The sequence below is a fragment of the Azolla caroliniana genome, unplaced genomic scaffold (genome assembly GCF_043228905.1).
Source record: "Azolla caroliniana isolate FFs.n. ecotype wild unplaced genomic scaffold, voAzoCaro1.0.p SCAF_7, whole genome shotgun sequence".
Classification (NCBI taxonomy): domain Eukaryota; kingdom Viridiplantae; phylum Streptophyta; class Polypodiopsida; order Salviniales; family Salviniaceae; genus Azolla; species Azolla caroliniana.
Window position 1 is genome coordinate 21,362,906 of NW_028230442.1, and position 14,407 is coordinate 21,377,312.

At 35.4% G+C, this 14,407-nt stretch overlaps 1 protein-coding gene across 1 annotated transcript; it reads right to left on the reverse strand.

Annotated features, from left to right (window-relative positions):
* Positions 1 to 290: 290 nt before the first annotated feature.
* LOC147862305 (amino acid transporter AVT1C-like) lies at positions 291 to 6,311 on the reverse strand. The gene is made up of 12 exons (XM_087322226.1): positions 6,069 to 6,311; positions 4,758 to 5,050; positions 3,950 to 4,164; positions 3,609 to 3,632; positions 3,344 to 3,524; positions 2,584 to 2,803; positions 2,336 to 2,471; positions 2,193 to 2,212; positions 1,644 to 1,795; positions 1,396 to 1,439; positions 924 to 986; positions 291 to 667 (listed from the first exon to the last, which is right to left on the reverse strand). The coding sequence occupies exons 1-12, from the start codon at positions 6,239 to 6,241 to the stop codon at positions 569 to 571; spliced, it is 1,620 nt and encodes a 539-aa protein (XP_087178352.1). The 5' UTR covers positions 6,242 to 6,311; the 3' UTR covers positions 291 to 568.
* Between the last annotated feature and the right edge of the window lie 8,096 nt (positions 6,312 to 14,407).

Genomic DNA, 14,407 nt, shown 5'->3' on the forward strand with positions numbered 1-14,407 from the left:
TTTCATTAAAGAGAAAAAAATGAAAGCAAAAATCTCTGTTTTCATGACTATTTCATCAACTATCTTATCTAAACAAGGTCATGATGCTCTTCAACCTCCACCCTTATGCATTAATTAATTATTTTGCACATTGAGGTTAATGATGATGATTCAAGAGTAATGAATATGAAACCCAAATTTGTGTCCAATCTAGCACTGTCGACAAAGCATAATTAGACTCGAGTATGATTTCGAGAAAGAGTTTAGAGGAGATAGCAAGAATGAGACATCCTTGATTGCTATATATCAAATTGATAGTAAGCAAAGATCATTTTATTGCATGAAAATTGATAGTAAGCAAAGATCATTTTCACGCTATTCACACCATAGCTCTTTACAATATGATGGAATCCCATGGCATCAACAAAAAGTGACATGGAGACGAAAGACTAAATAAGGTTATACCAACCAATGAATTAACGCACCAAGGAATTAAATAAATGCTCTACTCTCTTCAAAAAAATGCCACTCTTACAAAAGCTTCCCTCCCCCCCCCCCCATAAAATGAAAACTTAAACCTCTCATATTCTCAGCTACCAAAGCTTGACACTATTCCGAGAAGTGAGGAGTATGTCCCAGTTAAGGCACATACTACCCCTATCACAATGATGGTTATACAAACGAATACCTGGGAGAAAAACATAGAAGTCAACGAAGTGTTTTCATAAAAATCATGGAGTTGTTAGTTGTGAATTTATAATAAAAAAATCATTGTTTTCACCAGAGGACTAAGAAATGCACAAATATGATTTCAAGTATATATAATGGCAACATATATTAGTAATGAAGCAAATGTTTAGGATATATTGCTAAAAAAAACAATAATTTAGGGTGGAGCGTTTGTCACAATGGCATAAGCTTGCTTTATGATGAGACATTCATACCTGTAATATGCTAGCTTTCTTTCCAACAATTTTCAAGAAACATGCCGAGGGTAGAATCAAGCACTGTACGATTGTTATAGAAAAACATCGAGATGTTAGAATCATGTTAACATGCTTCATGAACATATATTGCTTAAATATAATGGATGATTGTTTTAGTTTGGTTGGTGTTTTGTGCACATAAAGGTTATATTACTGAAAAAGCTGAAAAGACAGTAAAACGGGAAAACGACAATAATAAAAAGTATAAACAGAGAGAAAGAGATCAGGAATTGTTTAGGCCATAGTTGAGATGTCAGCTCTTTGAAGACAGTGAGGTTATTAGTTCAATACACCAATGTGGATGTCAGGAAAGGTATTATATGGTGTACAAAGATGTGAAAATAGGGATTTGAGCATATGACCTTGTGTTTATCACCTATTAAGGTAAACCCATTACAAAGAAAACCAGATAGAAAGTGGGGGAACTCACCACAAGCATGCTGAGCAATGAACCGATGAATGACATGACGTAAGCTGTATCATATACAAAACACATAATAAGATTATGGTAACAGCCAACTAGCTTAAACAAGGAACTGAATCCAACAACAAAATGATGTTCAAATGCATGTTTGGATCCTTATAAATAATTTAAATACCAAGAAGTATAGTGTAAACAAATGAAAATCCTCTAAAGAACAGTTCAAACTGTGGCGGGGGGGATGGGGGACCTCTTACCGAAGAAAGGTATAAGAAGCGCAACAGATAGAGTAGACATCACAAGTACAGTTCGGACACCCATAGAAATCCAGAAGCTTTTGAGACCATAGCTTGATAGGGGAATCAATTCCTCCAAACATAATGCAACCGGAGTCATTGTCAATGCATACGTATTCCGGACATTGAAAGTTAAAGAATTGAACCTCAAGAAAGTTTAAAGTGAAGTTGCTGTCTCCCAAGTAATACATGACTTGTGTTATACTTCCACATGTAATATGCAAAAACCAGATATAAAAAACGAAGTTCAGCACTCTAGCATATTCATGAAGCCTACTCATGTTTATACTGACTCAAAAAGGACAATGAAAATGGTTAATGATTCCATTCCATAATCCTAAAAAGCATTCTAAATGCTTCACACTTCTCCCACATAACATTTGCATATATGTCCATGAACTCTCTTCGAAAGTTGATGTCTTATAAATTGTCATTTCATATGTGCATATACATTAAATAGAAAGAGCATACCCTTTTAAAAAAACTAACAACTTATTTTCAAAAGGATATTTGGTGAAAGGATTGACAATCTGCACAATTAAAAAAAGAGAGAGAAACACATATTAAGATCTTGACCAAAAAACAACATTACTATTTTCTAAACAATCATTAGGATTCACAACAATGGTACGTTCCCCATTGAGTGAGAATACCGTTGTCCAAACTGCAACTTTTGAAATGAGAAACTTTCCCGGTAAGTTTAGAGTTATCTGAGACTCTGTCTCATCGCCAAACATTGTAAATCCCATGACTGCCATTCCACCATACATTATTGTGCAAATAATGAAGCTGTAATTAATAACAATTCTGACATGGTGATTAGAACCTGTAGTAGAGGACAATCAATGGAGAAAAAAAGGTCATGCTAACATAAAAACACAAGATCATCCAGAGGCATTACCTTATCGTTAACACTGAGGTGAACTTTGAAGGATCCTTTAAAGAAGTATATATATTAGGGAAGACAGCATGGCCCGAATAGCAAAAACCATAGAGACCAATAGCCACTGGGATACCAGAGAGATTCAATAAAGGACCGCTCTTGTGAAACCCCACACCATCAAAAATTCCAATCCAAGCGACACAAATAACGACAATGATCGATGCAATAACCCCACCGGCTACAGATTATTTAAAAAAGGAAACAACACAGTCAGAACTCGGACTGTACATAACTGCATTACATCCGATAAGACAATCAATGCAATCACTAAACCTTTTTCCACTGTAAGTATTACATCAAACATTCAGAAAACAACATTAAGGCATCAATTGTAAGATTTTACCTCAGATGAAATATTGAGAAACTATTTTTTTCCATGTGTTCTCTCTAGATCAGGACATAACTAATTTGTACACATGGACCAAGACGCATATTATCACTTATTAAGTACACTATGTATGTTATGGGTATACTATGTATTTTTCCATTATTTGTGTATGTGATGAACTCTATCCTTTCTGTGATAACATTATTTGGACCAGAACAATAACATCGTAACTGCTTTGGTTCTCAGTGAATGATGGCATTTTAAAAAAAGTACGTGACATGGATGTTCACACATACACATCCAAAATTATATGAATTGTGAAAGATCACTTGTGGAGTAAATATAGGAAAATGTCATTGATCAAAAAGATATCACACTAGATGTTTTTACCGGATACATAAGAAAGCAAACTTAAATCTCGAATCCATACTGTCGGCAAAATAATCACGGCTGCTAATATAGTAAATGTCTGCAATGCTGTCACCTCAAATCCTTTAATGCTAACCCCTGCATTGGGGAACAAAGCTGACATGTTGTCACCTTCAAGGATAAGGAACTCTACACAACAAGCCTGTGTATATAGTAACATGTATCCATCATCAGACTTAGAGAGATATATATGAAACAAAGATCCTGTGATTTTAAGAATACTTACATAGAGTTCAAAATACAACGCAATCTGTTTGACACCCAAGCAATATGTTATATTAGGATACATCCTTGAAGAGCAAATCTATGCCAGAACTAGAAAATGAGGAAAAAAGCACCACTAACTTGTTGGGAATTTAATAACAGAATAACCCTACGTTTTCAAACAAATCACCAGAAATACCCTTTTTAGCACAAAATTGTGCTACTTAATGGGGCTATTTCTTCTAGCTTTTGAGAAGCTGGGGGTATTCTTGTAGCTTTTTGAAAACTCAGGCATATTCTGGCATATATCAGAACAGTTGGGCGTCGTTTGAGTATTTCATCCTAGATAATCAAAACACTCACAGAAATGAGGAGCCGACCAGTTTTCCCAAATGCAGCCTGTCCAATGTCCGGATATGTTGCAAGACCCTCTTGGCTGTCTAAGCACCTTCGAAGAAGAATCCCCGTGTACCAAGACACAACGGCAAAAATGAGGAGAATCCCAATACCGAGCCAACCGCCTTCTCTCAAAGCGTACGGAGTGGTCAATACCCCAACTCCACACAACACGTTTACGCCTGTATTTCACAAAGGTACAGAGGCAATCCATTATTACATGCTAAAGAAAAATGTAAAAGCATGATCTTTTACAAGGAATGCAATTTGGGGGAAGTGGAAAGAGGTAGGAATAGCATGCTACTATATTCCCTGGGTTATCCCACTATCTTTAGCCCTATGCTAATGATAGCCCCTTATCTAACCTTCAATAACTAGGCTTCATGTAGACCCCTATAAACTTCATATATATCTAGGCGAAGTGCCAGTTTAGAAATGTATGAATGAGAAACCTATGACCGATAAAAGTTCACAGTATGAACATTGCCAAGATATTTACATATCATACACTTTTGATTCTATTGACATATCCCCATTGATACAATCTAACAAATTATTGCTTACAGATTCGCACTCTTCATCTTCTAAATTTTTTTAATTATCAAACAGTACATAAACAGGATGATGTCGTGGGAGAAAAGCTTTATGGGTTTCATGTCTCAGGCAATGTGTCAGTATCTTGTGTTTGCTAAAAACTATCCATGTGCACATTACCTTTTTTATTCCAGACAAAATGAAATGGCATTAGGTTTGGGAAAAACCAAAAGCTGTTTACCATTTAAGACAGCTTGGGTTGCACTGCATCCTTGAGGTATTGGGGCATGGATATCTTCTTTGCTGATAAATGAGGAAGACTTTGATGAAACTACACTAGCTGGTTCATATAGAAGAGGCTCCCCTTTCTTGTCATCTCTGGTGGGTAAAAGTGGAGTAATTTGAGGTCTTATTCTCTCAACTGATTGCCGCCTCCTGAACGAACCCGAGACGTAGGATGCTGCACTCAAACGAGAAAGCCCCGGGCTTAAGAAATTTGGTGATGCCAAACTACTGTATGCATCCATCGATTGCCTAAAAATTCATGCCAACGTTTTTAATTGGTTTTCCACATTTTAATATAAGAGACTTAAAATGCTTCCAAGAAATCAAATGATGCTTTAAGGAGCAAAAACAGATTCTTTACCCTAAACATTGTGTTTTAAAGGGACAAAATAGAATCCTAAACACTACATTGTCTGCTTTAAAGGCCAAATCATATTCCCAAACCCGAAAAACCTATGCTTTTCAAGGGTCAAAAACAGAGTCCCAAACCCTGTGCTTTAACGACCAAAGCAATAATCATAAATATTACATACGTTATTCAGCATATGATAAAAAGTCTGTGATGGATATGTACTGTGACCATGGAGATCAAATCTGCCCCATTAGCTGTCAACAATATTATCTTTTGCAATCAGTCTAGAATTCTATCAATGATATGATTAGAATCCAATACTTCATTCAACCAGAGATTTGAATTATATCAATCCTGCCAATAAATGAGATTCACTCAAAGGTTGAGGTATCATGAGCTTTATCATTGGATTGCCATTGCATTGTCATTGGTATCATTGTCCAACGCATGACATGCATTGCGGTTTATAAACAACAAGAAGCAATACAGGAATTGCTAAGAATGAGCAAAGTGAAGAAAGGAAAAGCAATTCGGACCTTGTTAAACAAATTAACAAGCATATCATCAGTAGAAATTGTAGGCTTTTTGTATTAAAGAGCGATAAGGATGTACACATACATACAGACACACATAAACAAATATATAAAACATATACCTATAGACATATACACACAAACATAAATATATATTCAGTCTTACATATTGATGTACATAACATACTACATAAAATATGTGATTCATACACATATAATCGCATATCCATACATTATATATAGACATACATATATATATATATATATATATATATGGATATGCAATTATATGTGTATGAATCGTGTATATATATGTAAATATGAAGTACATTTATACACATATTTATATACGTATAGCTAGTATGTGTGTGGTAAGACTTACTTGTAGCTCTGAGGCCAAGCTGAAGTTTGGCTGAAAGATTCAAGAGAGGAGGGAATGCCTCTGCCATGGGATTGGGGAGGAGAAGGAGGGGGGGAGGCATCAGAGCTTTGGTCATCCTGGTCACTCAATAAGATTGGCCCATGAAATGTAGAGAGAGACTCATTCTTCCTCATATTTTGATGGTGATGATGAAACAATAAAGCTTTGTGCAATATGTGCAGGGTTGAGGGAAGAGGAGAGGAGAGGGCCAAGAGGAAAAAAAGCACCTAAACTGGGAGAGAGAGAGAGAGAGAGAGAGTGTGTGTGTGTGTGTAGAGTAGTAGGCTTTCCTATAGGTCATGTAATTAATACTCCTGAGAGAGAGTATATACGGATATAATACTCTGGTTTAGATAGAGAAAACAATGTATTGTGTGCAATACAACACTCTGTTTTAGAGAGAGAGAGAGAGAGATACAATACTCTGCTTTAGAGAGAGAAAGAGAACTAAGCTTATAGATATACATAGACGGAGAGAGCAATACATATAATACACTGTTTTAGAGAGAGAGAGAGAGAGAGATACAATACTCTGCTTTAGAGAGAGAAAGAGAACTAAGCTTATAGATATACATAGACGGAGAGAGCAATACATATAATACACTGTTTTAGAGAGAGAGAGAGAGAGAGAGAAATAAGCTTCTGATATACAAAGAGGGGGAGAGCAATATAATATGTACATACTCTGTTTTTGAGCTAGAGAGAGAGAGAGAGAGAGAGAACTAAGCTTATAGATATACAAAGAGGGGGAGAGCAATACAATACTCTGTTTTAGTGAGAGAGAGAGAGAGAGAGCACTAAGTTTATAAGTATACAAAGAGTTGGAGAGCAATACAATACTCTGTTTTAGAGAGAGAGAGAGAGAGAGAGAGGGAGGGAGAGAGGGATATACATACAAAGAGAGAGAGACACACAAGCAAACACACAAATGCTAATACAATACTCTATTTTAGAGAGAGACACACACACACACACACACACAAATTGTAATACAATACTCTGTTTTAGAGAGAGAGACACACACACACACACACAAATGCTAACACAATACTCTTGTTTTAGAGAGAGATACACACACACACACAAATGCTAACACAATACTCTTGTTTTAGAGAGAGATACACACACACAAATGCTAACGCAATACTCTTGTTTTAGAGAGAGACACACACACAAACAAACAAACAAACAAACAAACACACAAATGTTTTATACATGCCCCGGGGAAGCATTAGGTGCCAGTTTGGTAAGTGGCTCTGGGTGTGCATGAGAATTTTTCCGTCAAATAACTTCGCAATCGGGACCATGCATTGTGCCAGAGAGTCCTCTTTGGTGCCACCGCTTTCTCGCCTCACATAGAAGAGACCCAAAGCTAAGTAAGTCTTTATGGTAGCAGATTGCGGACAAGCCAATGGAGCTCCTCGTAGAAAAGAAGAAGAAAGGAATTGTCAATCATTTTCTAAAGCTGCCTATGAAGAGAAAAAGAGTGAGGAACTAACATACAAAACAGTCTTTTCGTGTCCATAAAGAGGTCATAGTTTCATTTTTTAAAACAATGAGAGAGTGTGACTGAATACTTTGTCCATAAAGAGGTCATAGTTTCATTTTTTAAAACAATGAGAGAGTGTGACCGAATACTTTGTTCCACAGAGGGATTAAAGAGAAGAAGACAAGGATGTGTCATGACACTTGTTTTGGAGACTCGAGCGGCAGAGAGCATGAACTCGAGATAAATGTGTACTTTTTTTTTTGTATTCATTCAATGATATCTCCTTTCCCTTCCTAATACTTGTTTACCAACACTTTCTTTTATGCACGAGTCAGAGTGTTGTCAGAGTGTCATGAGAGATCAATCCTTTGGTGCTTAATTAAGATAAGCCTTTGCTTTCTCAACCAATCGACAAAGACCATGTGTATATGAAGAAAAATCCCGTCACTTAATTAATTTTAAGGCATCCTTAAGAGAGAAGAAAGCATTTCTTACGATATAAAAAGCAATTGAATTAAGAGAATGAGTGAGCATCCAAACAAGCCAATGGACACTCCAGTGTTCGAGGAAAATATAAATTTTGGTAGTGTTGGGTTGTTCACTTCCTTGACCTGTTGCGGACTACCACCTACCCGAAAAGAAGCTCATTCGAGATATTTTTAAAGGGAAAAAAGCATTATTTGGGCATTTTTAGCAAGTTTAAAGAGAGTGTACACACCTATTATTAACTTGGTTGGAATTGAGGAATATTGATTTTAATGCCACGAGTACACTCTACCTAAAGAGTGGAAAGTGTAAATCAAATTTCCAATGGATCCATGGTAAACAAAAGTATAGTCGTGGGTCTTAAATGATGTTCTCGCACAAGCTCACCATGAGTTTGACGTGACAAAAATTTCAATGGTGAGATAATGATCGCACCTCATCCAAACATTATTATGGGTCTCAAACAAAGAGCATGATGTTGTGTTAACTATAAACTATACAAAAATAGTATATGACATTTGAGACCCCTTGAAAATAAACATTTAAATGCAAATTAGTTTTTACTGGAAGATTTTGTTGAACATTGGGTCGCCAGCATTGTGAAGTGACTGAAAGTGGTAAGCTTTTTTCAAGAAGCATAAAATTAGAGGGGGAAGAATATATAGAAATTTAAGACGATTATATCATACCATCCTCTTGTATGAGCCATTTAGGCTGAAAAGCCAATTTTCTTAAGCTCACAAAATGAAGTATTCTCATTACCTTGAACCACATTCTTACACTCTTTGATTTGTGAATGGTATTGTCATTGGTAGGTGTGGAGATTTGTTTTTTCACTCGTTGATTTTCTATGCATGCATGAATTAATGGGAAATGATAGATAAAATATCAAAATTTTTATGTAAATGTATTAAATATTATGTTGGACAGTTTTCTCTTCACATGTAAAATGTAGCTAATTAGTCAATTCGATATTTTAGACTACCTTTTGGTGAATGATGACATCTTTTAGATGATACAGGTGTAGTCATCCCAAGTAGAAATGGAGACAAAAAAAGTATCTTATTTTAGGGTTGCTCGAGTGAATGGTTTCCTCATCGCCCATTAATATGGGTGATGGAAGCCACACATAAACTTGTATTTTGCATTAAGTAGAAAGTATAAGAAGGACATGTACACAGTCTTATATTATTGAACTCGGTTAGGGGGTGATTCCCGATTTATATATAAGCCACCTTGTATAGTCTTTCTGTAAAAATTCTCTCCTAACTAATGGAAAAGCAGCTATTTTTTGGAAAAAACAAACTTGCATTTTGCATAATTGTTTCTAGGCTTGAGGATATCTCAGCATCATCCTAATCTCGTTTGTCTATGCATCAAAATCATTCAAGTTTTGGCTTGCAACGTTAATATGAATGAATAGATTATATGTGAACTCTAACAACCAATAATAACCAAGATTCAAATCTCTCTCATTAACCGTGTTCATTTTAAATAAATACAACTGCAATATTTAATCAACTTGAGTGTTTGTGATGTCCTCTTACATGAAATTTATTCGAGTTCCTTGGGATATTGAAATGTCAATTGGTCTTCAAGAATTTCTCTCAGAGGGTTGTAAAGGGCACAATAGGGTCCATTTAAAGTCCCAAGGTTCACCTTATGGTGTAGAGGAGTTCTTCGTAGGCAATCTAAAAGGTCCAACTCTCTATCTTTGTGATGTATGCCATTTTATTGAAAAAGGTTCACTTAAGTGTTTGTGATGCCCTGTTACGTGAAAATCATTCGAGTTCATTGGGATATTTAAAATTTAAATGTCAATTTGTCTTCAACATTTTCTCTCGTAGGGCTCTAGAGGGGACAATAGGATCTATTTAAAGCCCCAAGGTTCCCCTTATGGTATAGAGGAGTTCGTCATAGCCAATCTAAAAGGCCCAACTCTCCACCTTTGTGATGTAGGCCATTTTACTAAAAAAGGCCACAAAACCTTAGGTATGCTAATGAAAATGAAAAACTTAGGTATTTTGTAGCTGATATGCTTTTTAAAACTAATGGAAGGATATGTTTTTGAAAAATGAAAAAACTTAGATGTTAGAGAGTTTGTATAGCAATTTCATGGGAAAAAGTGATTTTTGTTGTTAAAGTAACTCATACATAGAGTGTTTTTTGGCACCTTCACCTAGCTCAAATGCCGTTAAACACAATCATCCCAGTACTATATGCACTTTTTTTTCCCAAAAAAGTACTATATACACTTAATACAAATTGTAAAAATTAAAATTCATTTTCATGCAATGTATATGGTTATGGCGACACGTGCAATTGCCATATTCCCAAACCATAAACTATACAAATGTTTTGGTGGTTTTGTAAAATTTGTATGGAATAGAATGTCATTGTGGAGTTTTAAATTCTATCCAAAACTTAGATTTGACTCATATTGTTGACTAGTAATGCCTCTATAGCTAAACATGTTATATTTACACAATGAATTGATGAAGTGCAACCTAATTTGCTATGGCACTACTAAATACTTGTATCCTCCACGACTAGAAACTTGATAATGTCCCTTTTTTGCATGTTAGTGTATGCAAAACCACTACTTGATGGAAAAAACCTCTCGTCAACTGCTTGGTCTACTGTTATGAATTTCTATGTCAAACACTATCAATAGTTCATAACATAAAATGTTTATGGTGGAAATGAGTCTGAGATCCACTATTTTTGTGTTTTGATTAACATTATTTAACTTAGATGTAAATTTACTTTCCCATGGTTCTCTTTTATTTATTAAACTGAATTTGCGGCTTCAATTATTATGTGGGAGGCGAGACATGGATGGGTCCACTAGAGGAATGTGCATGGATGAGGTTTGTTCTAGCATTCAATCATAACATGCTAAACATAGAAAATAGTTGAACACATTCAATATTAAGAAATTGACTAGGTTCAATGCATTCATGTGGTGTTAGCTTGTCACCTTATTATATTGCAACTACATTTGATAGGTTGAATAATGTTGTTTGCCTCACTATGTGGATACATATCATCATCAACTAGTCAGTTCCTTAGATAAAAACAAAGGAATTTGATATCGATATAGAAAAAGTAGAAAAAGAGAAGAAAACAATAATGTTCATATAATGGAAAAGCAAATCCAACCATGGACAAACATGTTGGTAGATATGTGCCAATGCATGAAATCAAATGTTTTTGGATCATAGACCACCACTATTTGGGATATTATATTTGATAACTATGATGGCACCATAGTTTGATGTCCATTCTCTACAAGCTAATTCGAAATTGGAAGAAATTCCATCAACACATGCATTGGACTAAAATGAAAGAAAGATATATTAACGCCTTCTAGAACAAGATGAAGATATACTAGTTCAATGCAAGTGAACAAGATTCATTGGAGTCATCTTTACTATTCTACAGTAATGGATCTAGAACCCATATGATCTTCTTTCATTTCTAAAAGAGTCCGTATTAGATCAAGGACTTGAGTAACAAATGATGACCATTTCGTAAAGTGATTGAACTTTGGATGTAGTTCTATACAATGGAATAGATTAACTAAATATGTGTGACAAAGTTATGAAGAAATAGAGAGTCAAAGCAAGAGAAAATCATGCAATGAAGACAACATTATATATATATAATATAATATAAATAGAGTCACCCTCTCACTAGGTGTAATATGACAAGGGAGTGCGATATATATTATCCTTTCTCACATTGACTATTTCTAACAAGGAGGTGAACTTTATTAATGTACACGGGTGAAACTATTGGACATGTGTTCATGCATGGATACAATTGAGCTTTGTTCTCAACATGCCCTTTTAAGCTCAACTATGTCATATCATCTAGCCAAGACTAAGCTTGGATAGTTTTTACTTTTTCTGTACCCACCCTCAAGTGGTTATAAGCAACTATTGTAAAAAAAGATCCAAGCTTGTTCCTAGTTCAATTGTTTGTCAATAAATGTGGATAGCTTGAAGATCAATGTTTATGCCTATGATTCACCCTCAAATGAATTGGTAGTGCACCTTAGATAAGTACCTACCTTATGTAGCATGACCAACAATCATATACACATTGGTAGTAAGGATGCAGGTGTAGGACCAAGAGAGATGGTTTTAGAGTTAACGCCTTTATGGCCACTCAGCTATGAAAGAAGGCAATAGGTGAAAGCATGGAAATGGAACAATTAGTTATTTTGTCTCTATGAACATTATCCAGACGTTATGTCAAATAAGGGCATAAATAAATGTGTACTAGAAATAAAAATGTTAATGTTAGTATATTAATAGCATACTAAATCCCAAATTCATTTCAATGCCCTAGGATTTGATAAATCATAACGTTTGTAGTGTCTCCAAGTTCCTATTGTTTTTGTTTGATCTTTCATTGCTCCTACTTAACACCATCATTGTTGTTTGTTACGTGTTTGCCTCATCATAGATCTTTACTCTGTAAGTAAACTGTTTTTCAGAATACCACAATGTAATATAGTGCTTTCATGTTGACTCTTCTTATGTTCACAACTCTTGAGCAGTGCCAAAAATCTGAAGTCTTTGTCCTCCGTTTTCATTCATAATTACATGTCAAGCCATCTATTTTAAGGAAAATATAGTACAAAGACATTTCTTTTGTTACTCACATTGATGAGTTAGCATAAACAGAGTTTACACCTATCAGACCCTAAACGTGGAAAACCCTAAAAGGGAAAAACCACAGGAGTCCACAAACTCCAAACTATATCATTATGGTAGGAGGAATACATAGAAAACTCTAAGGCAACAACCTTAAGCTCCTCTTCGTTAGGCGACGGTTACAATAGAGTTACAACACACTCACACTCTTTCTACTACTCTATAGTTACACACATTGATGCAACTACTTCTACATAATAATGATTTGCCCTAGGTGTATTTATACTCATACACAATAAAGGCTATTTACAAATATACCCCTGAGTTGGCTTCGATTGATTCGGCTATTAGCTGGATCACTAAAGTTATGTTCCTGCCATGTACACTTCCTTTTTGATCATCATTGGCTTCTCTTTTACCATCAGTGCTCATGGATGTTATGTGTTTCATCCTACATACATCATGCATGTCAATAGACCTCCACTTTGGTATCACTCATTATACTTCCTTATCCTTGCTAGCTTTCCTTGCCAACTTCATCTGCCTCCTATCATTAGTGTCCAATTATTCATTGCTCCTACATGTGGTCAATTATTCATTTCTCCTATCATTGGTGTCCAATTTTTCATTGCTCCTACATTGCAATTATTATTATTATTTTAAAAACAAAACTACACCATAGTTTCCATTACCAATCCAATAAGCGTATACAAAGCATATAATGATACAATGTAGTGGAGGGTAAGATAAGAGAGAAAAGTTATATCCCCCACTATGTGATAATTGAAACCAAACTCCACCTATGGAGGAAACAACCATTGAGGGGGTACATATTGCCAAACCATTTTGTCATTTCTCTCCACAAAGATGAACAAATCCTTCCACTTGCCTTTAAAGAATTGTTGTTTTAGAAAAATGGTATCTTCATTACCAGTGAAGAAGTCATATTAACCTTTTAAAATTGAAATAAGCATCGACCAAATTTCCTTCACACAATGAATAGGAATTTGCTTTATTTGCTGAAACACAATTTTGCATCGATCTATCCAAATATTCCACAGAACCACTGATGATATCGTAGCCCATACTGTGGCATCCACATTAAACCGATTTGAGCTTGAATATGGTATGTCCTTAATTTGCCTTCCCCTAGTTTGAATGGTAAATAATATCTTTTCCCTTTCATAATTATGGTTATCCACATTTACATCCATCCAAAAGACATTTCCCCATGTAATCACATTAGGGCCACACGCAACATCAATGAGGCACAACATACGTTTCCAAATAGAACATGCAGCCATGTAGTTCCATAAAGCATGTTGCATTGATTCCAAATGAAACTTGCAAAAAGAGCAAGTTTTGATTCCCTCTTCTCTATGCATCCACTCTAAGACTAGAAGTGCATAGTGGACACATAACCATCTAAATGTAATGATTTTGCGAGGAATCTGTAGAGCTCACAACCATTTCCAAAATGCCAATATTGAATGCATAGGAATACTATTACTTAACCATACCTTAGCTGCAATCGGCATATTAACTGGATTCCTCCTTCGTTGGAATTCCCTACCTAATTTTACAGAGCAGTCAAAGAAAGAAACCATCTTACCATTAGTATCTCTCCACCACCATTCCGTTGGATCCCACTCTAACTCCAA